Genomic DNA, 26,112 nt, shown 5'->3' with positions numbered 1-26,112 from the left:
CTTTCTCTACCTCCTCTCCCTCTTTCTCTCCCCCTTTCTCTCCCTCTTTCTCTCCCTCTTTATCTCCCTCCTCTCCCTCTTTCTCTCTCTTCTCCTCTCTTTCTCTCTCTTTCTTTCTTTCTTTTTCTTTCTTTCTTTCTTTCTTTCTTTCTTTCTTTCTTTCTTTCTTTCTTTTCTTTCTTTCTTTCTTTCTTTCTTCCTTCCTTCCTTCCTTCCTTCCTTCCTTCCTTCCTTCCTTCCTTCCTTCCTTCCTTCCTTTCTTTCTTTCTTTTCTTTCTTTCTTGTCTTTCTTTCTTTCTTTCTTTCTTTCTTTCTTTCTTTCTTTTCTTTCCTTCCTCCTCTCTCCCTCCCTCCTTCCCTCCTCTCCCTCTTTCTCTACCTTCTCTTCTCTCCCTCTTTCTCTCCCCCTTTCTCTCTCTCTTTCTCTCATTCCTCTCCCTCTTTCTCTCCTTCTTTTTCTTCTCTCTCTCTCTCTTTCTTTCTTTCTTTCTTTCTTTCTTTCTTTCTTTCTTTCTTTCTTTCTTTCTTTCTTCCTTCCTTCCTTCCTTCCTTCCTTCCTTCCTTCCTTCCTTCCTTCCTTCCTTCCTTCCTTCCTTCCTTCCTTTCTTTCTTTCTTTCTTTCTTTCTTTCTTTCTTTCTTTCTTTCTTTCTTTCTTTCTTTCTTTCTCTCTTTCTTTTCTTTCTTTCTTTCTTTGACATTCCAGAGCATTTATGCTTTTGGAGTTCCTCAGGCTTTGGGAATTGGACCTTAGAGAGGCAGCAAAAGCTGGAAGGAAGCACCTTTGCACCATCTTCATCCTGAAATTCCTCCAGAATTGGGAGACAAAGCAATGAGCTCCTCATGCTTCCATTTTATGGTATTTTGTGAGGACCACCCCAGTAAAACAGCACACTATGCATGGGAATTACTGTTGTAACTGTTTTTGGAGGATACAGCTGGTGCTGTCAGTCATCAGGGAAATGTCTGATTTTATGAGACGTTCCAATTCTCTCAGCCCTCCTGGTTTTCACAATCTTGAAAGCTATAAGCACACAATCTTTGTTCTAAGATCAGATTTGTGTAGGGAATAGACTTAGTTTTGAGGTGCGTGTGTGGGTTTGTGTGTGTGTGTGTGGGGGGGGTGTTTGGGATTAAACTAGGCCTCACACAAGCAGGGCAAACATTCTATTCCTGGGCTACATCCCAACCTGAATGTGTTTTCCTGTTTTGCCATTAACATGTTCTTAATCTCTTCCCAGGTCTTGTCATGAGAGGTTCAATAGAAGAGAACACAAATTACCTTAATTCATCTTGTCGGCATTTGTACATCACTGTCCCTTCTGCAGTCAACCATTTGGAGGAATATAACATTACCCAGAACCTCAAAGCCCACACTTACGCAGCAATGTCTGATGGAGATCCAACTCAGGACATGTCTAGAAACCACACGTGTACCGTTATGAACTATTTAAATAATTGTACACATATTTCTTTGCACCTGGAAATGGATGTCAAAAGTAAGTTTTATTTTAATAATATTAAAGGCACTTCTGGCAGTGCTGCTGGGGAGCAAAGGGGTCATGTTATGCCAGGGATTAAACACGGGCTCCCGCATCCACAGGCTTTGTCACGGGATCCCATGTCTTGGCTGTTGTGAATAATGGTCTATGAACGTAGGGGAGCATACATCTTTTTGAATGAGTCTTTTCATATACTCCGGCTGAATACTTAAAAACAGTATTGCTGGATCATGTGGTATTTCTATTTTGATTTGTTTTAAAGAAAATCCAGACCACTTCCCATTAAGGCTGTCTCAACTTAAGTTCCCACCAAGAGCCTACCAAGAATCCCTTTCTCTACATACTCACTAATATTTGTTGTTTCTGATCTTTTTAACACAGGCCATCCTTACCGAGTGCAACAATGTCTCATTGTGATTTTGATTTGCATTTTCCTAGTAACAAGTCAAACATTTTTTTTTTTATCTGTGTGGCCAGATGTAGTCATCTTTGGAGAAGTGTCTACTCATTCTCCTGTCCATGTTTTGGTTGAATTCTTTGCTTTTTTTGTTGATGAGTTGTGTGAGTCCTTTACATATTTTTGCATACCAACCTCCTTGTCAGATGTATGCAGTATAAATATCGTCTCCCAGATGCTAGGTTGCCTTTTGATTTTTGTAGTTTCTTGAACTGTGCAGAAATTTTCTTATTTATTTGCTTGTTTCTTTGTTTTTTGCAAACAATCATCCAGTACTCAGGTGTTACTCCTGGCTCTGCACTAAAAAAATTACTCCTGGGGTATGTACAGGGGCAGACTATTTGGATCCCAGGGATCAAACCTGAGTAGGCTGGATGCAGAGCAAGCGCCTTACCTGCTGTACTATCACGCCAGTCCCAGAAGCTTTCTCTTTCATCCCCCTTTTAAAAAGTTTTTTAATTTATGATACTAGGTGATGACCTAATTTCTTCTTTTTTTTCCTTTTTTGCCATGGCTATTTAGTTTTTATATAATTTGTTGATGAGGCTTTCCTTTCCCCATATTTGTTTGGACTTGGCTCTTTTGTCCATATATGTGTGGATTAATTCTGGATTCTCTATTCCACTATTCTCAGTCCTGTGTATCTGCTCTTATTTCGTTAGTTTCCATGCCATTTTAAGCACTACTGCTTTGTTATGTAGTCAAAGTGAGAGAGCCTGATGCCTCCATTTCCCTCCTGTTCTTTCGGGAATGCTTTGTGTTCCCATACAAGTTTTGGAATTGTTTGTTTTATTCCTTAAAAAAATGACATTAAAAATTTGACAGAAGGTTGGAGCGATAGCACAGCGGGTAGGGCGTTTGTCTTGCATGTGGCTGACCCGGGCTCTATCCCCAGCATCCCATATGGTCCCCTGAGCACCGCCAGGAGTAACTCCTGAGTGCAAAGCCAGGAGTAACCCCTGTGCATCGCTGGGTGAGACCCAAAAAGCAAAAAAAAAAAAATTTGATACTTTGTTGATTCTGTAGATGGTTTTAAGATGGCTATTTTAATAATGTTTATTCTTTCAATCTCTAAATGTAGTATGTTTTTCCATTTCTTTGGTATTTCTGTTTATTTAGTAATATCCAATAGTTTTCAGTGTATAGTTTTTTCACCTTTTGCATTATGTTTACTCCCAGCTATTTTAATCTGTTTTTTATTTTTTTTTCATAAACAATTTTTGTCTAAAAATAAGTTTTTATTTTTCATGATAAATACTCATTTTCTTCTTTTTAGAATGATCTTTATAATTATTTTTTGCTTCTTTTTGGGCCACACCTGGTGATGCACAGGGGTCACTCCTGGCTCTGCACTCAGAAGTTAGCCCTGGCTGTGCTCAGGGGACCATATGGGATGCTGGGAATCGAACCTGGGTCGGCTGCATGCAAGGCAAATGCCCTACCTGCTGTACTATCGCTCCAGCCCCTAGAATGATCTTTATAAAAGCATGAATATCTAGCATATGGAATCGTGTTCATATCCCCTAAGAATTTATATAGTCATTCAACAAATACAGTTTTCTGTGTTGTGATTGTTATCAAACTAAGAACCTGACACATATGAGACATGTGCTCTACCATTGAACTGCAGATTTCTGGTCAAAATTTTTCTTTCTTTTTTTTTTTTCAGGATTGGATTTCTGGGCATGGTTACAGCTTTCTCTTTATTTATTTATTTGTTTTATAAGTTAGTTCACATGTTTGATTACATTCAATATTCAAACACCAATCCCACCACCATTATACCTTCCCACCATCAAATTCGGGATGTTTCCAATCCAAGCCCCAATCCCTGTCCCAAAACACAACTGAAATAATATATTTCAGATAGTCTGTATAATATATTGCATATCTTTAGCCTACTTCTCCCTCTGGGAGAAACTGGCAATATTCTGAGAGTTTCCTGCCCACATGGGACAGCCTTGCAAGCTTCTCATGGTATATTCATATGCAAAATCCAGTAACAAGCTGGATCTCATGCCCCTGACCCTGAAGAGCCCCAGTGCAACATCGTTAGGAGGGCTGAGTCGAGATGGACTTCTAAGATCTCAGGGAAAGGACGAAATGAGATGTTACTGAGCCCGCCCGAGAAATCGGTGATTAACGGGATTTCGTGATTCATGATTCGTGATTCATATTGTCTGTTATGAAGAACTGCTGAACGGGCTTACAAAAAGGTGTTCATATAGGAGACAGTGTGAAGATTGTTCTATTTTGGCAGGAGCCATTAAGATATTCTATAGGATATTGCTAACATGTTGTTAAACTTTGGGGTGTTGGGAGTTTTGGTATATATATCTGAAAATATGTATATATATATATTTCCCTCTATTATTTGTTGCCTACTATCTGAACCCCATCAAATGTAGTGTAATAATTATGGAAAATGGGTAGGGAGTGTTTTATGATGTGTTGCACGGCCACAAAAGCAGCCGTGTGGTCCAAGAATATGTTTACTCATATGTAAAGCTCCACCCAAGTACATGGGGACTGGCCTTGAGCATGGTAGTGGTTGGGTTGTGGAGGTTTTTGACTGCCAGAGCTGGATCCCATGAGGCGGGGAGGGTTCTCACCCGCCCCCCTCTGGGACGCCCCATGTGAAACAGCATGGTCCTGTGGCATGGCTATGGGGGCCTCATGTTATGCTCCCTTCTGGGAGAAGCAGCCATGTGATCTGGACGGTGGCCAATGACCTTAATCTGTTTTTGATGCAATTACAAATGAGATCATTTTATTCTTTTCAGCATTTATTTTAGTAAAAACTATTAATTTTAGTCACTATGACTTACAATGCTGTCAATGATATGTATACAACATTCCAACACCAAACTCTACACCAGAGAATCCCTCAGAGATTCCATCCACCATTGTCTTAGACCTCCCCACAGCTCCTTACACCTTCTCTCCCCATTGTGGAAAGCAGTTGTGTAGACCAGTTCACAAATTCTCTTGCTTTGGACCATTTGTGATTCACTTATATGATAGGAATCATGATGTATCTGTCACTATCCTCATAGCTGACTTCACTGGGCTTATGCACTAGTTCTATCTATGTAGTGGAAAATTGCATTACTTCATCTTTTTTTTCCCTAGTCAAGTAGTATTCATTGTGTATATGTACTGTAGTGTCATTTCCAGTTCATCTGTTTCCAGTTCATCTGTCCTTAGACACCTGAATTGTTTTAGATTTTGGCTATTTCCAATAGTGCTACAATTAGCATAGAAATGCAAAATATCTTCTTTAAATGGAGATTTTGGTGTCTTGAGGTAGATGCCCCAAAGTGGGAGATGTTAGGTCATATGGAAGTTCAATTCCTAGTTTTGTGAGGTGTCCATATTGCTTTCCAATCGGTTGAATCAGTCGATAATCCCACTAGTAGTGGATGAGGGTTCCTTTTTCCATACATCTACTCCAAGACTGGTTTTGTTCTGTGTGATATGTGCTGGTCTCACTGGTATAAAGTTATACTTCCTTGTTGCTTTAATTTGCATTTCTCTGGTGATCAGTGATACAGAAGACTGTTTTCCATATACAATATTGGCCATCTGTATATCTTCCTTGAAGAAGTTCCTGTTCATCTTTTCTCACTATTTTGGGATTGTTTTCTTAATTTCCCTTTCCTTTAACTCATTGTTTATGTATAGCAAACCAATGCACAATAGCATTAATCATATTAATTTTTTTTATCCTGTCACAGAGATTTCTTTTCTATTTATTTATTTGTCTATTTTTGCCACACCTGGCTGTGCTAAGGGCTTACTTCTGGCTCTGCACTCAGGGATCACTCCTGGCAGGGCTCAGAAATTACTATGGCAGGGCTCAGGGGACCGTGTGGGGTGCTGGGGATCAAACCCAGGTTGGCTGAGTGTAAATTAATTACCTTACCTGCTGTACTATCTCTCTGGTCCCTAAGATTAATTCTTTTTTTTTTGGTCACACCTGGCAATGCACAGGGGTTATTCCTGGCTCTGTACTCAGGAATCACCCCTGGCGGTGCTCAGGGGACCATATGGGATGCTGGGAATAGAACCCAGGTCGGCCGCATGCAAGGCAAACGCCCTACCCACTGTGCTATCACTCCAGCCCCAAGATTAATTCTTTTTTTTTTCAGGGGTTATTCCTGGCTCTGCACTCAGGAATTACCCCTGGCTGTGCTCAGGGGACAATATGTGATGCTGGGAATTGAACCCGGCACTTTGGCCACGTGCAAGGCAAACGCCCTACCCCCAAGATTAATTCTTAAACATGAAAATTCCTGTATTTTTTGTAATGTGTTATATTGAATTGAATTGAATTGATTTTTACGCTCTGCCTTGGAGATGAGAACCAGACTTGGATTAAATGTGATTTTTGATGCAATGTCATTAAGATAGTTTGATTATAGGCAATGTGGGTCACTGGGTGGCCCTGAGAGAAAGGCGGATACTGCGAACACACAGTCTGCATGTATCTTAATTCTGTTTGACTGTTTCACCAATCAAGTCAAGATTTAACTACCAAGTCATCCTAGTCTCAGTTACCGTCATTGATCTTTTCCTCTAAACAGTGTACTCCCACTTCTCTTAAAAATCTACTCTTGAAAGACATTTTATAGTGTGCCTTTTAATGAGTGCCTGCTGTAGAACAGAATGTGAGGTAGTAAGGACTTGGAGGTGGATAAATGTAAAATAAGCAAGTAAGTGCATTCCCGAGGGCAGGTGCTATGGGAGAGCAATTGAATTTTATTATTCCATCCTAATGGAAGCCATAAACTGCTTTGCTAAAGCTCTAATAATTTTGGGTGCATTTATTTTCAAAATGCCATGCTTACTTTAGAGCAAACACAAGTAGGTAATACACAGGCAGGTTTTAAAATAAATTATAGATTTAAAAAATTGCCCCTTCTGAGTTAGTTTTCCAAGGACCCCACAGTCTCTGAAATGAGGATTATTTCACATGTGCATGTGTGTGCATGCATAAGTGCATGCAGTTATGTGTATGTGTCCATGTATGTGTGGTGGGGAGACTGGGAAAATAGCTGAGACCTGAGTAAAAGGGTGAGTTGCCTGGGGCTGGAACGATAGCACAGTGGGTAGGGCGTTTGCCTTGCACGCGGCCGACCCGGGTTCGATTCCCAGCATCCCATATGGTCCCCTGAGCACCGCCAGGGGTAATTCCTGAGTGCAGAGCCAGGAGTTACCCCTGAGCATCGCCGGGTGTGACCCAAAAAGCAAAAAAAAAAAAAAAAAAAGAGTGAGTTGGGCAAGAATGTATTGAAACGCTTGCATAAACATACCAGGATATCCTCTGAAAGATAAAGATCACAGATATTTAAACATTTGCTCTACTGTACATCTTTGTATCCAGCTAGTGAGTTTTAATATTTTCAAAAATATAAAAAGGAAAGAATAATTTTCATAATTTTGCTTCTAAGATAATTTATATTTGGGTTAATGGGAAAAAACGTACACATTCTAGTCAGCCCCAAATGATAAATAATTGAACTCATAGCTCAGAAATAATAGTGAGGCCCAATTATGGAGCTCTGTAATCTGGAAGCTGCACATTTATTTTTCCTTGTGTAGAAAAGTTTAAATTTATTCATCTTTCATTCTGCTATGCAAAGACTAATTGGGATCTCTCTTAACTGTTCTATCCACCAGGGGGTGAAACTAAATTTAGTTCAAACTGGAAAACTTACTCTGAAACTGTCACTGGCTCCTTCAGCTATTTTCTGATTCTTACTCATCTTGCTTGCTCCTCTCTCCGTGATGGAAGGGCAAGGGGGCAGTAGGGAGGTGGGAAAGCTCTCTACTGGTGGTGCTGATGCTTTGGTGAATGCATTGGGACCCCCCGATTGGGCACGATCGCCCTTGCTTTAGAAAGATGATACATGCATGATGTTTTTTTCATAGTCCTAATAGTGTTTTACTTCACCTTGGAGATTGGACCTACCTTGCCTCTTGCTGGCACTGCAGTTAACTGCCAGCTTTGCTTTCCTTTTCTTTTTAAGAAATTTATTTTTTATTGAAAAAAAACTTTTTATTGAATCACCTTGAGATAGAGCATTACAAAATTGTTCATGATTGTGTTTCAGTCATACAATGTCTCAACACCCATCCCTCCACCAGTCATACAATGTTTCAACACCCATCCCTCCACTAGTGTAATTTCTCAGCACCAGTGTCTCCAGTTTTCCTCCCACCCCTTCAAGCCACCCCCTACCCCAGCCTGCCTCTATGGTAGGTATCTCTCTTCTCTCTCTCTCTCTTCCTCTCTCTCTTATTTCTCTTATTTTAGACATTATGATTTGCAATACAGATGCTGAAAGGTTATCATCTATATTCCTGCCTTTATATTACCTGCCTTTAACACTCAGTTCCCATCCATTGTCAATTAGTACTGTGATAATGGGTCCTCTTCTACCTTAACCACCTCCATCTCCCACACCATTGACCCACCATTGACCAGTCCTCCTGGTCCATTTTTCCCTGGTGTTGGATATTAGTTTCATACTGTTTCTTTATTTTTATATCCCACAAATAAATGCAATCAACTACATCCGTAGCTCAGCTTTTCTTTTTCTAAGAAAGGGGCTGAGTTATCTTGAGTGAAAGCACATACTTGATAGGATCATTGCTGTGAGGGCCAGTGGAACAGTTCGGGTGAATCTACATGACCTCTTTTATGCGTGTCGCAGTGCTGCCTTCTCTCTTTGTTTCTTGCCTTTCTGCATCTTGATTGATTTGAGAACATATGTTTCTAGCTCTGTAGTCTGGGTCAAAGTTGTTCATTTCCAGGAGTTCTGATTCTGAGATGTGCTGTGGGGTAGACTCAATGAGAGAGATGAAAGATTAGCGAAACCAAAGCCACACAATTGGCAAGTAAAATTCATGATGAAATTTTGGAATAAAATGCATATCTGGAAGCCACGCAGTCAAATGTACTTATTCAATTCACCAACAAAGAGCTCAGTTGAGCAAGTGACTCTCTAACATTGCTGGTTATATATTCAGTTTTCAGTTGAGGACAGGATATGTAGAACCCAACTGTAGCACCTACTGGCTGCATCACTTTCTTGTAATATTATAGTATGTTTTTTCTTTGCAGATTTTATTTGCTCCATAAAGATCACATGGTATATTTTAGTTCTATTGGTTTTTATATTTTCACTTATCTTCACTATCTACAAGATACTTGAAGACCTCAGAAGAGCACAGAAGTGGCAGAGTAAGTATTGAGATAGATGTATTGTTTGAATAAGTTCATTGAATGCCTCAGCTAGAGATTTGAATTCTTCTTAAAGTTCAACTTATCATTTATTGAGCAACAATTTTGTGAGAGTGGTGATTCGAGACAATCTAAGCAATATAAGTATCACAAAGGCCTAGGATGAGGAGTTGAGAAACTCCATGTCCCTTTCTCCTAATACTAGTGAGTAGGTGGAAAGAGAGGCTCAGTGAATTGGGAAAGCTGATTGATGGGAGGCTAAGCAGAGTGGAAGTGGACCAAAAAGGATAGAAGAATATGAAGTGCTGAGGCTACATTTCAGAGTTATAGAGTTTGAACAGAAAGGTTCTAGTTGATGAGTTTGAAAAATCGTCAATATTTAGAAAGTGGCACAGTATAGATTTCGTCAGGCAGAGCTAAAATGGAAATGAGAATAGCAGAGGGTGATATTACAAATATTTAACATCCATGATTCAGGCACCCGCCTATCAGGATAGAAAACTCCTGGCATGGCCCTGCTGGTGAGTGCCCAAGATACCCTGGTCCTGGAAGTGAATATTCATTCATATAATGAATATCAGGTTTGATGAATGTTTATGGGCCATTTATGGTCTCTCAGATACAGTATAAGATGTATTGAGAGAACAGGCTTTGGAGACAGCAGGACTGGACTTTTGATACCCTCTCTTGCTATTTATGTGACTGAATAAATAACTATATCTGAGTGTCTCCTTTCTTCTTTATAAAGCCAGACTCATGACCATCACCCCTCAGGGTTGAGGTCAGGAATGAAATAAAGAGACTTTGTAAGAGATTCAATAGAATGTCTTGTGCTTGGTAGTTCTCAATAAAGCATGGTGATATTGTGTTGGTTATAGTATTCCCAAGATTCTTTCCAAAAAATCAAGTGGGGGTCTCAAATCTAGTGGCACTTGAGGGGATAACCACCAAATCATGGGTTTTATGCGCAAAGCATTCTAGCGCTTTGAGGCCCACTCCCAGCTCATTTCTTGGGCAGTCAAGGCTGTGCAGAAGAATTCAGGGGGAAATGACAGCCTCCAGGTTTGAGTGAGGCTGCAGCTCATCCTGTTGGTTAAGCTTCAGCTGTTAAACTTTCTCCTTATTTATGGAGGGGCAGGGACACATCTGACTTGGTTCAAGGCTTACTCCTGGCTCTGTGATCAGGGACCACTCCAGGAGGCTCTCAGGTGCTGGGAATTGAACCAGAGACCCTGGTTGAAAGGCAAGTGCCTTAACCCTTGTAGTTTCTCACTGACCCTGCAGATCTTTCTGAAACTTGTTTCTTTTTTTTTTTTTTTGCTTTTTGGGTCACACCCAGTGATGCTCAGGGGTTACTCCTGGCTTTGCACTCAGGAATTACTCCTGGTGATGCTTGGGGGACCATATGGGATGCCGGGGATCGAACCCGGGTCGGCCACGTGCAAGGCAAACGCCCTACCCACTGTGCTATCGCTCCGGCCCTGAAGCTTGTTTCATATCACATCTCACCTTCAGTCCGTTACTATAAAAGGTCCTTCCTGCATCAGTTAACGACGTCATCATTGTCTACGTGTAGAACAATCATTTCCAGAGAAATTTCACGAGCTTTCACTAGTTTTTCAAAGCATATGAATAGGGTGTGTGCTATGATTTTCATTCTACAGATGAAAGCTCTCTGAGCTGCAGAGGTTGTTTGTTCCAAGTTGAACAGCTAATAAATTGTCAGAATGAAGACCCAGAGTCTTTCAAGATCTGATGATCGTGTTATTTTAAGTAAATGTGGACTATTTGCCAAGAGTAGCTTGGAGTCTTCTGAGTTTCTCCCTCCCCTTTTAAATGTATTAAGAAACAGAGACAGAAAACAAGAGAAAAAAGGGCCTGGGAAAAAAACAATTGTGGGAAATGACATTCAATTTTTTTTTTGAATATTCAGACTTAGTGGCTTTCAAAGGCTGTGTTACAAAGCCAAGCCTACAAAATCATGAAAAACACCGCTCCACGAAGGGCACTAAGTATCAAACATGTGCTAACTATTCTGAATGTCATATATATATAATGACATAAATAATATAATATTCTGTATGTAGAATTGGTGTTTTCCATTAGAGGAAATGACATAATGGCTTTTATGATAGCAGGGAAGCCACTGGGTTTAGAAAGAACTTGACTATGTTGATGGAAAATCACTTACTATAGAAAAGCTTTTAACATCAATGTCTTCCGGCCCTGGAGTGTGGAATGGTCCATTTTCCCTAAGAACCCATTGAGCCAATCTCGGGATCATAGATCAAGAATGTGCTTCTTTAACATATTAATATTTCATTTCTTTTCTTGGAACAGGTCATAAGTACACATCTACATCTGCTCTCTTAAGAGAAAGTGATTCGGAGAAACTGCAAACGCTGAATGTGTGGGTGGTTGCAGGTGAGTGTTGTGACGTCACAGGGAACCGGTCGGAAATTCCGGGGCTTCTCCTGTGCCCTGAGCCTGATCTCTCTGAATTTCTTTAAACTAGCCAGGAACAAGCCCTGAGCACAGCCGGGGGTGACCCCGAAACCAAACCCCCAGAAGAAAACAAAACAAAACAAAACTAGAGTTATATTCAAAAAAAGCTGCAGGCAAATAAAATTGAGTTAAATGTTTAAATGTCATTATCCCCGGGCACAGCGATCATCGGAAAGAAAAGAGCGGAAAGTGTGCTTAATTGGCAAAGAGAAACTCCTATGAGTAGGCAGATGAGGGCAGGCAGTGAGGTCTAAACCTCCGACTTATTTTTAAATGAGACAAGATACCATTAAGTCTCCAAATGCAAGAAGTAATTGCCGAGTGGGCAGGGGCGTTTGAGGGAGCCGTCATTGCGCGGAGGGCAACGAGTGTAACAAAAACTTCTAATAGCTCCAATTAAAATGTCCCCTGCCCCCTCCTGAGTAATGGAAACAGGGATGCCTAATCCGAGCAGGAAGGAGGGAGCTAGCACAGACGCTGGGGCTCCATCTTCCAGCGTGCAAAGCCCCCTGAATCCCAGCTGCTGTGGAGAAGCAAGGAGATGAAGAGCCTTGCATGAAGCCCACCCCAGCTCAGATCCCGGGCACCACCGTCACGGGGCGCTCCTGAGCACAGAGGTAGGAATTGCCCCAATATAGAGCGGTGTGGCCTATTTCCTCACCCAATCCCACCCCAAAGGAACGTCAAGTTGGAAAGGAATCCTCCAGGCGTGGGAAACCCCAGTGAGACCTCAACTCACTCCCACACCCGCTCAGCAGCTGCAAGTTTGCTGGGAACAGTCTTCAAAACCGAAATGAAACGGAAATGACAGTGGCTGAACCCTGAGCACCAGCCCTGTGCACTGTCCCTAACCCTGCCCTCCTGCAACTCATCTCTAGGCACTTAGCACTTTATACAGGACTTATTTTCTTCCTCCCATACCTGACGGTGCTCAGGGCTTACTTACTCCACGGACACTGCAGCTGCACTTTTCTTAGCAGCCGCTTTGTTGCAGGGAGATGCTCAAATGTATTGCAGCCAAGGAACCCTGGGTTTTACCCCTGCCTCTCCGTGGTCCCTCATGTGCCAGGAAAAATCTTCAAGCCTTGAGTCGGGAATAGCCTCCCTAACACTTCTGTGCCCTGCAAACGAATAAAATTAGCAGCACCCTTGGCTTGATGGAAAACTGGAATAGATGCTTCTCAATAGCCTAGCTAAAAACTGAAATAAAACAAAACAAAACAACAACAACAACAATAACAACTAAATGTTTGGGCAGGGAGATAGCTCAAAGGGATAAGGCATGTCCAGCATCTGTGGTACCCACCCTGCAATTGCTGAATGTAACTCCCCCAGGTGTAGACCTTCTGCTTCCAACATTGACAGTAAAATTGTTAGCCTCTGGAAAGAATATTGGCTAAATGACCCTTTGACAACAGCTAAAACTAGCCAGCGCTGGGCTGGAGAGTAGGCTCGGTGAGTGCACGTGCTGTGTGTAGGAGGCCTCGAGGGCTTCAGGGAGGTGACCAGCAGCAGCCAGCCGGGAGTAGCCCTCGAGCAGGGCGGGTTTGGCCCAAATCAAAATAAATAAATAAAAATAAAATGGAGAAAGTTGAAAGTTTTTGTGCACTGAACACTCTGGCTTAATAACATAAAAAACACAGGTTGTAGCAAATGGCAACACCAGATTTTCCAATGAAGAAAATAACATCCGGTCCTCTTCCCTCTGGCCAGCCCACACCTGACTTTCAGACCCTGGCAATGTTTCAACCTGGCGCAGTTGGACCTTCCTCAAGTTGTAATTTTATTTTATTTTATTTTATTTGCTTTTGGGTCACACCTGACGATGCACAGGGGTTACTCCTGGCTCTGCACTCAGTAATTACCCCTGGCAGTGCTCAGGGGACCATATGGGATGCTGGGAATTGAACCTGGGTTGGCCGCGTGCAAGGCAAACGCCCTACCTGCTGTGCTATTGCTCCAGCCCCACTTCCTCAAGTTGTAATTTTGAGCACTGCAGCCCTGTCTGAAAAACAAAACAAAAGCCAACCCAACAGGTTCCCCATCTGCTCTTTGCATCAGGGGACTCGCAAATTTCAAGCACTAGGGAAGCACCAGGCTAACCTCACACAGGTTATATTTATGCACTCATGTGCTTCATTCACCAGAGAATGGTCTCAACCATTCCTACCTTTAATAGCTCCCACTAGCCTCCCCTGGCCTTATTACCATGGATATAATATTAATGGTTAAGAAGGCCAAGGGCTGATTGCTATTTATTTTTTAAAACCAAAAGGCTATTTTAATTTTTTAAAGCTTGAAGCCTAGCATCTTAAAGGGAGAACCGAGCAAGCTCTTTCTTGTTATTTATATTTCTTTAACCTAAAAAGTCCCCCCTCCATCAGTCCCCCATTATAAGTTGCTCTTTCTGGGAGAGAAGTGGAAAGGAACTGATGTTTCCCCTGAGTGCCATTTTTAAGGCCTCGCTCTGTAATGATGGATTAGAGGCAGCCGGAGAATGTCAGGGTGAAAAGCACGCTGAGAGGTCTTCGGGAGAAGCTGTAACAGGAGTGAAGAAATGTAGATCAAAGAGCACAGGGACCAGGTGCACGCAGCTCAGCAGCCGGATCTCTGGAGTGTGCCTTCAGTTTGTTCATGGGTTAGACAGCAAGTGTTGCTGCATTTAGACACACAAGGAGAGAGGGGGGTTCATACCCTGAAAAAGACAGAGGGAAATAAGACTATCTTGCCAAGCGGGCTCGGTGGCCGGGATGTAAGTGAAGGCACATTCGGGCCGAGAGAACAATGTCTGGCTGTGGATTGGGTGCAGTGGTAGGGCACATGCTCCGCACACGTGAGTCCTGGGTTCTCTCCTTTGAGCCACCAGAAAAGGAAATAGAACACAAAAGAGCCACATCTCTGTCAGGAGGAATGCTGTACCAGGTTGAATCTGAAGCGTTTGCATGTCTCTAATATTTTCTTCCTGCCTTTGAGAAGCGTGATGGGATACGTTTTGCTGCATTTGGCATTGATCTACATTTTATTTGTTCCACTATTATCATCACAAAGGTAATGACTGTTATATTCATCTTTGCATCTGTGTTCTTGCCATAGTGTCTGGCAAGCAGTTCATGTGCAGTAGAAGCTTATTAAATCACACAAACCCTAAACATAAAAGCAGATAAGGGACCAGAGAACTAGTAGGAAAGGTGCTTGCCTTGTGCATGGCAGCCTGGCTTTGATCCTGAGAACCCCTAGATGTGATCCCTGAGTACAGAGCCAGGAGAAATCCCTGAGCACCGCTGGAGGTGCCCCACAAATAAACAAAAATGATTTGAACAGGAAATAAAAAGCACTTCCCTCCAAAGCCAAACAAAGAAGCAAAAAAAGCAAAAATAGCAAGAAAGCAAGAGATAAATCTTTAGGGTAGGGGAAGGAAAATTAAGTGGAAGAACATACTTCTGCTTGAAAGAAATGTATAATGCACTTTGAGAATTGCTAAGGATACCAGAGAAAAAGGAAAACCAGTGACCATCTTGCAGATGAGGCTTTGAGGACCAGGTAAGAATAGTTTCCCAGCCATCATTTTCTTAGTGATCCCTTGTGTTGCAAGCCATAATGCCCAAAAGTAGAGAGAGAATATGGGGAATATTGTCTGCCATAGAGGCTAGGGGAGGGTGGGAAAGCAGGGGTATACCCGGGATATTGGTGGTGGGGAATGTGCACTGGTGGAGGGATGGGTGTTTGATCGTTGTAAGATTGTAACCCAAACATAAAAGCTTGTATCTATCTCACGGTGATTCAATAAAATTTAAAAAAATAAAGAATAGTTTCCCAGTGTCCCCAGCTGAACTGGTTGACCAGGTGGGAGACCAAGGTCAAGGAAAGGCACAGTGCGCAAGACCTGAATCATGGATGCCAATGCCGGAAGCCAACTTGGCAGACCTGGCAGAAAAGAAGTGCCCTTGGAAACTGAAGAAATGATGTGGGCGGGTTAAGGAGTTTGAGTTTGGAAGTGAAATAGGAGTTACGGAAGGGCAGGCAGAGAAAAATGCAAGTCACGGCCTGGGAACGGTCTGGTAAGACTGCCTCTGCCTCTCTCGCCATCTCTGCCCCCCATTTGGTGGCCCCTGGGGCTCCCCTTCCACCTCCTCCTGCAGCTTTGCATTTTGCCCAGGATTGCAAGCCCCAGGCCAGAGTATTGAAAAAGTTGAGCACAGTTGACGGAGCTCCGGGCGCAGAGAAGGTGGAGAGAAAATATGCCTCCTCTGGGTGGCTGTGTGCTGGCAAGCACCCCTGAGTGATATCACCCCGACAGCCAACAGTGAAATATCTGCAATGAGGAGAGCTGCTTCCCCGGCCAGGGAAGGCATCTTCATGTCACTCCCTCTGTGTCCACCAATAACGGTGAAGATTTTAAACCTTCCACCTCTTCACCTTCACGGTCAACCAAACTCTGTGGAACGGGAACCGTGGGCTTTATGCTCAGCATCGATGTGCAGGGGCGTCGGCCTCAGCACAGTCCTTGCCTCTGCGTGGCTGGTATCATGGTCACGGAGATGCTCCCCTGATTGCCTCAGGAGAAGAAAGTCCTAACACTTCCCAGACATCTCATACTGTTTAACTTCACAGCACCCTCTTGTTTATTTTTTGATGAGAAAATGGAAGCTACAGGAGTTGAAGTAACCAAGCCACAGCCAGTCCCTCGCAGAGTTAGACTCAGTGCAGTTTCCACAGAGGCACTTCAAGGCAGCGGTGACCCAGGGAGTGGACTCCAGCTGGGTTGAACCACAGATCAAAACTCTTTTGTATTAACCTTAGAAATGGAGATGAAACGTTTCTCTTTGTGAGGATGTAGGAGTTTGTGTGTGACGATGTGAGTCATCCCGGAAAACAGGGGTTGAAATGTTTTTTTTTTTTGCAGCTAATGTGGGCGGGCTTTTAGGGAATACGAAGCCAAAGAAACAGAATTTAATTGTGAGAGGGAATTACTAAATGCTAAGATAAGTGGCTGGGCCCCGTAATTTGTATTAGCCCAAAATAAAATGAATGTAAAATTAGAATTTGCAACATGTTGATGGTTGGGATAATAAAGATGAAGTGGATCTCGATTTCCTGAAGAGGCAAAGATAAATCACTGGTTCCAGATGTCAAAACACCAGGCAAGATAACATGAACATCTAATTTTTACTTGCTCCACGATAAGAGTTATGACACTTAAAATACAGATTTGGGTTCATAAACCCAGTAAAGGTTAGAGTCATGTGCTTCGCTACAGAACAGCCCCAAATGCAGAGGAGATTCTTGATGCAGGAAAAAAAATCCCTACGGGTGAAGACTTTACAGGCAGAATGGGATGACAAGCTATTCTCTGCATTCATTGAATGCCTTTGTATGTCGGCTATGAACACTCAGGATGGAAGAATGGATGAGAAAACATACGCAGAGATGTTTTCTGTCCATACACCAAGCTATCCTGCCTGCTTCTGCAAACCTGCCTTTTGGTTTATTTTGGGGCCACACCTAGTTCTCAGGAGCTACCTCTGGTTCTGTGTCATGGTCACTCCTGGTAGTGCTCAGAGAGCCGCAGGCAGTGCTGGGGAATTCAACCAGGGTCACCTTTGTGCAAGGCAAGTGCCTGGCCTGTACTCTCTCCCTGACCCTGTCATTGGCTCCATTGAAAGAATGGGCTCTGCTGTCTTACAAAGACTTTTCAAGAACTTTTTCCTTCTATAATTCTAATTTTTGATAATGCCGATCCCAAATAATGAAAGGAGAATGGTGAAACACTTCATCAATTTCATTTCTTGGAATATTAAGGTTATCTTTGGTGTGAATAACCCGGGGACAGAGTCAATGACTCATAATATTGGCAGTTGTCTGTTCCAGAAATGCCTTTTTCTCTTTACATGTTAATTCTAGGTAATTTTGCAGTAATTTAGTCTTCCATCCTCATTTGTTTTTCACATTGGGCAGATTTGGAAAAGATAAATGGTCTTAGGATCACTGTTCATAGCAGATGGAACTTGGAATATTGTAGAGTTAACATCATAAAGAATGGAAATCTATTTTAAGCTGTTATCATTGGATCTCTCAGCCATAAAAGGCTACTAGCTGTCTTGGGCCCACAAGAAAGTGCCAATGATTTTTTCCCTTTCTCTCACTCTCTTTTTATTTTATTTTATTTTATTTTATTTGCTTTTTGGGTCACACCCGGCAATGCTCAGGGGTTACTCCTGGTTCTGTGCTTAGGAATTACTGCTGGCGGTGCTAGGGGGACCATACGGGATGCTGAGGATCGAACCCGAGTCGGCCGTATGCAAGGCAAACACCCTACCCGCTGTGCTATTGCTCCAGCTCCTCTCACTCTCCTTTTAAAGGGTCAGAATGACAGGTAGCAATATTGAGCTCTGCATTTTTATTTCTATGATTTTTTTGAAGCCTACTTAGAGAACCAAATAAATATCACTAAATCATCTGAAACTTTCCACATCTGTCTTGACCCAAGTAATCTGTGAAGAGTAACTTGAATTCCCTCATGTAAAGCTCTTTTGAGAAGACCAAGGGCTACTTTCTGTTTTTTGGTTTTGGGCCGACTAAACTTAGTGGTGCTCAGGATTGATCCTGGAAGGCAGGTGCCCTGCCTGCTGTGCTATCTCTGCAGCCCCGGACACCAAGTGCTTCTGTGGGTCATGGATGTTTGTTGCTCTCTCTACAAAGTGTCATAAGGACTCAATTTCTCCAAGCTCAAAGGGGAGTAAGGAAGTAGCAAGGGTCATCATTTTCAAGTCTAGCCATACATAGCCCTTCTCCAGGGAACACATCTGTAGGTCCTTCTGAATTCTGAGTGAGCTGGAGAGAGCATCTAGGAAGAGAGCCGATTGCCTTACGTGTGACTGACTCTGACAAAGCATTGAGCATCACCAAGGATCACTCTCTTTTTGTTTTTCTTTGGTTTGGTTTTGGGGGTCACACCTGGTGATGCTCAGGGATTACTCCTGGGTCTGCACTCATGGTCCGCTACTGCTCAGGGGACCGTATGGGTGCTGGCATTAAACCCAGTTTAGGCACATGCGTTCTACCTCCTTCACTATCTCTCCGGGGATGACTCTTGAGCACAGAGCCAGAAATAGTTCCTACCAGTAAATCCAACCCTGGTCTCCCAACCCCCCACCCTCATACCCCCACCAAATTATGAGTAAGACGCATTAAATAGGCTTAAAAGATGCTAGCAAAATACTCCTTTCTTGCACTTGGTCGTGGGTTTTTAAAAAAATTTTCACAGTACATTCAAATACAGCTTTATTACTCACGGTTTCAAAAAATTTTTTTAATTATGGTCCACACCCCACCCAGCAGTGCTAAGGACTTACTCCTGGCTCTGTGCTCAGGACTTAGGACACCACATAGGGTGCCAGGTATTAAACCCAGGTCAGCTGCATGCAAGCAGGTAGCTGCTGTACCGTCTGGACCATTTTACTTTTACATGTATTTCATTTCTGTTAGACTCACAGCAGCCATATCCGTATTTCCAAAGCCACAGTACTTGATCTTGGTGCATCATGGAGTTTGCATGTCAGTACTCAATGCAAAACCTCTGCCCTGGGCTTGTGGGGTTCAAGGCTGGTACTTCCAGGAGAGGCCCCCTGTCTGCTGCCTCCCACGAGACCGCCCGAGGGCTTTGCCTGGGTGAACCGGCCTGGTTTGAAGCCTCCCACCAGGCCTGCCGGTGCTGCCTCCTGTAGTTGCCACACGTAAGGAAGATGCATGGCGTCATCCAGCTCACACCTACGGTTTATGGAACCAGAAGGTCCTTTCAGGAAGAAAAATGAGGCATGTTATATCTGACTCTTAAAATACAGCTCGGGTTCATAAAGCAGTCAAGGTTATGGCTGTAGGCTTGATGACAGGCGGATAAAAATGCAGAGGCTGGAAGGGAAAAATGCCTAAGTGTGTGGAATCTATAGACAATATGATGATTGATTCTGTCTGTTCATTGAACGCTGTTATAGAACAGCCCTTCATGCCAAATCTAGAAGCACTGGTGGCATTCTTTTCAAAACAATTTCCAGACCTCCCAAATGGTCTGTGGGGAGGGGATGGGGGGTGGGTGGTTCCATGGGTTTTGAGACAAGTGTCCTGGAGGGGTCAATACAAGGACCCATGGATGCCATGCTGTCATCACCGGGGAAAACTGGGACACCCTGGCAGTGCACAGAGGCCTCAAGGCTGCACCTGGTGATGCCCAGGGACCACGTGGGGCCAGGAGTGGGGCCCAGGTTTGCTGTATGCTGGGCATAATCCCTAACCACTGTGGTGTCAGTCCCTCAGTCATTCACACACACTTCCTGAGGACCTGCTGTGTCTCAGTATTCTATATCTTAGAGTTGGGGTCTGGGAATATCACCCCCCCACATACACACACACCCCAGGAAACATCCTCTTTAAACTGGAGGAGGTAGATACATAAGTAATGAGAACAAAACAAAATAAATTCACTCTAAGCAGAGTTTATGGAGGGTGAGAACTCTCATCCCTTTAACCTTTGGACCTTTCCTTGTTCTAAACTCGTTTGGGCTTTCCAGTTAAATAACCAAGCAACAAAAAGAAAAACATTAAAAAAATAACAATTTAGCTGTCATTTTGGAGATAATGTCAAAATATTCACAGTCATACCACTCTGGACCCTCCTGATCTCATTTGATTTCAGATGCTAAGCAGGGACAGGTCAAGTTAGGACTTAGCTGGGGAAAAATGTCAAAAATTGATGGGCAAATGCTCCCAGCAGCCCCGAGAGTCTGGTGAGGCTGAGGCTGCCTTAGATGTACCTTCTCTGAGGGAGGTGCGTTTATTTCTGACCCGAAGAGCATCGTACAGAGCAAAGAAAGTCCTTTGCAAGATTCGGTGACTCAGCGGGAAGACAAAATGACTTTGGAAGCATGAATTGAGGTTACATCCCAGATGTCATAATCTGAAGCACTTTGAAAAGCTATAGAGATCTGACAAAAAGAAGGAAAGAAATATTCAAGGCAGCCTGGGTTTTGTCGTGGGCAGTGGGAAGGGTTTTATTCAGCAAAAGAATGCATGAAGTTTTATCTTTAATCAAAGCTGCTATTGCTTGAAATCTATTTGTTTGCATTAGATGCAGTCAGGTAAAAGCTCAGACTGGGTTTTCCTTTGATATTGTAAGGCTTTTTCTAGGGCTCCTGGGGTAAAATTATCCAAGAATTGTTCACCTTAGAGGTTTGACAGATTCACAGAAAGACTTCTGAAAATATTTCTGACTGTTTCTGCTGCCTTACCTAATGTTATTGAACTGCTCTTCTTTGAAATAAATTCTATTTCCCCAAGTAGAACTAGAAAACACTCCATACCTTTCAGTTATTCTGAAGAAGGTATTAAAATGACATGTATCTTGCCTTTTTGCTTTTTTCTTTTAACTTTTAAAAACTTTTGCTCTTAATATATATGCTACATGATTTCGGCTATTAGGAGAAATGGAAGATAATGTACACTAGAGAAACACTGGAGAGTTACTTTGGCCGAAATATTTCTTTCTTTCTTTTTATTTACTTATTTTTTTGATTTTGGGACTACTCCAGATTGAATCCAGATTGCCACATGCAAGGCAGTCACCCTACTCGTTGTACCATCTCTTCAGCCCCTAAACATTTTTTTGAGGGGTTTTCTCAGAAGACCTAAGGCTCCCTCCTGGGGATTCTTTTGACAAGATTCTGGTGCTGCTTAGGCCCTGCAGTGTTGGGTCACCTCACTGGTGCATAGGTGGGGGGGGAGGGGAGGCTTCAGGGCTCCTCCTGGCAATGCTTGGGGGACCATGTGGTACTAGGAATTTAACTGGAATTAGCCACATTCAAAGCATAAGCAATATTTCTCAATGAACATGATCTTTCTTAGATTTGAATGTTATAATATTTATTTCAGAGTTATAAGCATATAATTCTATAAGCTATAACATTATAAGCAGAGTTATAAAACATCCTTTTCCCTATACAGTCTATAACACATTTTATTTTTTTCTTTCAAGAGATGGGTAGAATTCCCTTGTGAACTGATCTTTCAGTTACTTTTTGAGAAGTAACTGAGAAATTTTCTATTTCTTCTAAGATCGTTGTCTAGATTTTACGTTTCTTCTGGGGTTAGGTTTTGTAAACTTTCCCAGAAACTGATCTATTTTAACTGGAGATATCAAAAATAAAGTTAGCAACTACTCCTTGAGGGACAGTAGCTGTCTTCTAGGGTTATGTTTGATACCCATAGAGGGCTCTCCTAGGTCTATAAAATACCACAATAGCCATCAGTGTGAGATTTCTTTCCTCAGACTGTTGAGCCTCCTACAAACTCAATGACAAAGCTTTCCTGACTACGACTGAGGGGAGAACATGAGATACTCCTGGCTCTCTCAAAGAACCAGTTTTTGAGCTCCTTAACAACTTCCCCACTTTGTTCCTAAGAATCAGCCACATTTATGTACATAATCCTCAACAAATATTAGCAAAAGAATCCAAGGAACAGTTTCCATGAACTCACTCTATGTGCAAGTGCTGCTTATCTCAGGAATGCTGTGGGAAATATTGTTTAATCATCTCTATCACTGTATCACTATCATCCTGTTGCTCATCGATTTGCTCGAGCAGGCACCAGTAACGTCTCCATTGTGAGACTTGTTGTTATTGTTTTTGGCATATCTAATATGCCACAGGGAGCTTGCCAGGCTCTGCTGTGAGGGCAAGATACTCTCGGTAGCTTGCTGGGCTCTCCGAGAGGGGCGGAGGAATTGAACTTGGGTCGACAGCATGCAAGGCAAACACCCTACCCGCTGTGCTATCGTTCCAGATCTTCTCTATAGACACAAAAATGCATTTGAAAGAACGTAATATACATTCTTCATGAAAACACCTAAAAAGAGAAGTAGGCACTTTCACAAAATAATAAAATATATTTGTCTCAAAGACTCTGAATTATTCTTAATAGACACATACTAAAAGCATGTCTAACTAACCTCAGGAAATTTCAAGGATTCCCACAATTGCCACTAATTCACCATTGAACTGGAAACACTAGCCTTTTAGGAAAGAGATGGAAATACAAGATTAATAAGTTGAGAACAATAGATAAAATGATTTCTTAATATGATGAGTGTGTGGAAAATCTAAGGCAACTCCCAAAGGTCTATTTAAGAAGTTGAAATTCAACAGGGTACAAAAGTAATATAAAACATAAATAGTATTATGCATTTTTAAAAGCAATGCTGCAATTAAAGCAACTATAAAAATATTAAATTACTAGGAATAAATTCAGCAAGAATTACACAAATTTTCTGTAGAAAACTTTAGAAAAACATTCCTAAAAACTCCATAGAAAAAACACTTTATGTCTGTAAAATGGTCTGAACAAAAGAAATAATATGCCATATTCCTGGATAGAAAGATGAGAATGTTAAGATGTGAATTCTTCCTAAACCAATAAATACAAATGATATTTTAAAAAATAAACAGGATAATTGCAATAAATTCTTGTGAAAAATAAGCTGTTAATCCAGAAAAAAACAAGCTGTCAAACCAGAAAAAAAAAAAGACAGAGGAAGAAATAGAATCAGTGATTTTACTATAATACTAGTATATAACTAGAAAAAATTATCAAATGAAAAATCAGAAAGCTCATGACTTCGATGAAACAATGAAAATGGCATATCAGATGAGTAGGAAAAGGGATTGCTAGAAAATAGTGTTCATTCAACTGAGCAAACCATCTAGAAAAACAATGACAATCCAGAATTCATAGCAGTAGCAGATAAATTTCAAATGGATCAATGGTTATAATGTAAGCATGACGTCTTAGAAGTTATAGTATAAACAACGATGGCATTAATTTACAATTGCAATGTGGGCCTTTTAATAGAGACACGAGACTCAGCTGAGAGACTAAATTTGATGATGTAAAAAATAAATACAAATAAAAATATCAGGGCAAAATAAATTATTGGCAGTTTGTCAAAGATAGTAACTTTCCCCTAGTCTATAGGGAAGCAAGTTGAAGATACTTGTTCACCTGTGCTCAGTGCTATTTACAATCGCCACGATTTAGAAACACCCCAAGTTCCCAAGAGCAAAGGAGTGAATAAAGAAATTGTGATCACGCACTCAGCTATGAGAAGCGGAAAGCTGCAGTTCTCTGCGACTTGGCTGGAACTGAAGGGAATCGTGCTGAGATGAGTCAGAGAGAGAAGGGCCCCTAGCAAATGAGGAACGATGGAGGCCGGCACAGTCCCAAACAGTGGTCGAGGTGGCCAACTGGCACTTCAAGCGAAGGAGCAGGAGAGGAAGCTGGCTTCTCTGCCGAGAAGGCCTCCTGCAGAGCTGGCTGCAGCACCTTCGGGCGTGAAAGGGCCATCACTGAAGCCCGGGTTTCCAGGGGAGGCCAGAACAGTGCCAAGTGGAGCCGCCTCCGGGACTCATCGCTGCTAACCCGCCTGGACCTCGGAACAGTCACATCGTCAGGTTCTGTCATTCTGAGGAGGGTGTAGCTCACAAGCAGTTCTCAGGCAGTCTGAGCAGTTGGGAGTGGGCTGGGCTGTCCAATGTTTGGGTCCAGTGACATAAGATTGCTTGGGCCCAGCAATGCTGGGGGCCCAGGGGTACCGCACAGGTGTTCGGGGGCCTCCAGAGCTGGCAGTGGTGGTGGGGACCAGGCAGTTTGGGGATTGAACTTGGGGCCTTTTGAGATATCTTCCTGGCCCTAATTTCTTCTTCTTCTTTTTCTTTTGGTCACACCCGGCGATGCGCAGGGGTTACTCTTGGCTCTGCACTCAGGAATTACTCCTGGCAGTGCTCGGGGGATCATATGGGATGCTGGGAATCGAACCTGTGTTGGCTGCGTGCAAGGCAAATGCATGCAACCCACTGTGCTATTGCTCCAGCCCCTGGCCCTGATTTCTTAACATTAAAATACTAATTCCCCTCCTCCCAACACCCCTCTAAGAGGAATGAAGAAGTATTTATATGAGAGTATCTTCAAGATAAATCATTAAGTTTGCATATGTTATACTATGCTGCCAACTATGTAAAAAAGAGGAAAGAACATACATATATTCATCAAAGTCTGTGTCCTCTTTCTGTCATCTATTGGTACAGAAAATGCTAATAACCATGGTTAGCCGTGGAGAGAGGAAGGGGAGGAGGAAGAAACAATGTCATGGGGTAGAGGATGACTATCTAGGAAAAGATGGAAAAAAAAGCATTTGGGACCAGAGAGAATCCAGGGGCTAAGACACTTGCCTTACAGGCAGTTGACTCAGGTTCGATCCCCATTACCACATGGTCTTCTGATCACCCCCCCACCCCCCGACCCGAGCAGAGAGCCAGAACCAATCTCCACCTGGGTTGGCCTTAAAAACACAGGGAGAGAGAGAGAGAGAGAGAGAGAGAGAGAGAGAGAGAGAGAGAGAGGGAGAGAGAGGGAGAGAGAGAATTTTACATAAAATTTTACCCTTTTATGCTTAAAATGTTTTTGATCATGTAAATGTCTTTTTTTATTTAGAAAAATAAATAATCCCCAAACAAGTTTTTCTATCAAAACCTTTTTTTTCTCCTAATAAAATGATAAAATTCCAACAGCAGATCTGACAACCATCTGATTTTGTAGCTGGTACTTGATCATATTTATGAATAAAAAGCATTATATACTTGTTTACACACAAATCCTTTTTTTTTAATTTTTTTTTATTTTTATTTTTTTTAAAATTTATTTATTTTTAATTAGAGAATCACCGTGAGGGTACAGTTACAGATTTATACACTTTTGTGCTTATACTTCCCTCATACAAAGTTTGGGAACCCATCCCTTCACCAGTGCCCATTCTCCACCACCCGTAAACCCAGTGTCCCTCCCACCCTCCCCAATCCCATCTCCCCCCCACCCCACCCTGCCACTGTGGCAAGGCATTCCCTTCTGTTTTCTCTCTCTAATTAGCTGTTGTGGTTTGCAATAAAGGTGTTGAGTGGCCGCTGTGCTCAGTCTCTAGCCCTCATTCAGCCCGCAACTCCCTTCCCCCACATGGCCTTCGACTACAATGTAGTTGGTGATCGCTTCTCTGAGTTGACCTTTCCCCAGAACGTGAGGCCAGCCTCGAAGCCATGGAGTCAAACTCCTGGTACTTATTTCTACATTCTTGGGTGTTAGTCTCCCACTCTGTTATTCTATATACCATAGATGAGTGCAATCTTTCTATGTCTGTCTCTCTCTTTCTGACTCATTTCACTCAGCATGAAACTTTTCATGCCCATCCACTTGACTACAAAATTCTTGACCTCCTTTTTTCTAACAGCTGCATAGTATTCCATTGTATAGATGTACCAAAGTTTCCTCAACCAGTCATCCGTTCTGGGGCATTCGGGTTTTTTCC

The 26,112-nt window shown here is 42.4% G+C and overlaps 1 protein-coding gene across 1 annotated transcript in view; it reads left to right on the top strand.

Annotated features, from left to right (window-relative positions):
• Window positions 1–11,965, top strand: part of TMEM156 (transmembrane protein 156) — a 35,159-nt gene extending 23,194 nt beyond the window's left edge. Inside the window, exons 3-6 of the mRNA XM_055139988.1 lie at window positions 1,240–1,497; window positions 9,087–9,206; window positions 11,547–11,630; window positions 11,874–11,965. Of these exons, the coding sequence (XP_054995963.1) occupies window positions 1,240–1,497; window positions 9,087–9,206; window positions 11,547–11,630; window positions 11,874–11,965 (554 nt within the window). The remainder of the gene's footprint in view (window positions 1–1,239; window positions 1,498–9,086; window positions 9,207–11,546; window positions 11,631–11,873) is intronic.
• The last annotated feature ends 14,147 nt before the right edge of the window (window positions 11,966–26,112 follow it).

The sequence above is a fragment of the Sorex araneus genome, chromosome 5, assembly GCF_027595985.1.
Source record: "Sorex araneus isolate mSorAra2 chromosome 5, mSorAra2.pri, whole genome shotgun sequence".
In the NCBI taxonomy this organism is placed as follows: domain Eukaryota; kingdom Metazoa; phylum Chordata; class Mammalia; order Eulipotyphla; family Soricidae; genus Sorex; species Sorex araneus.
This window is presented reverse-complemented; position numbering and strand designations above follow the sequence as displayed.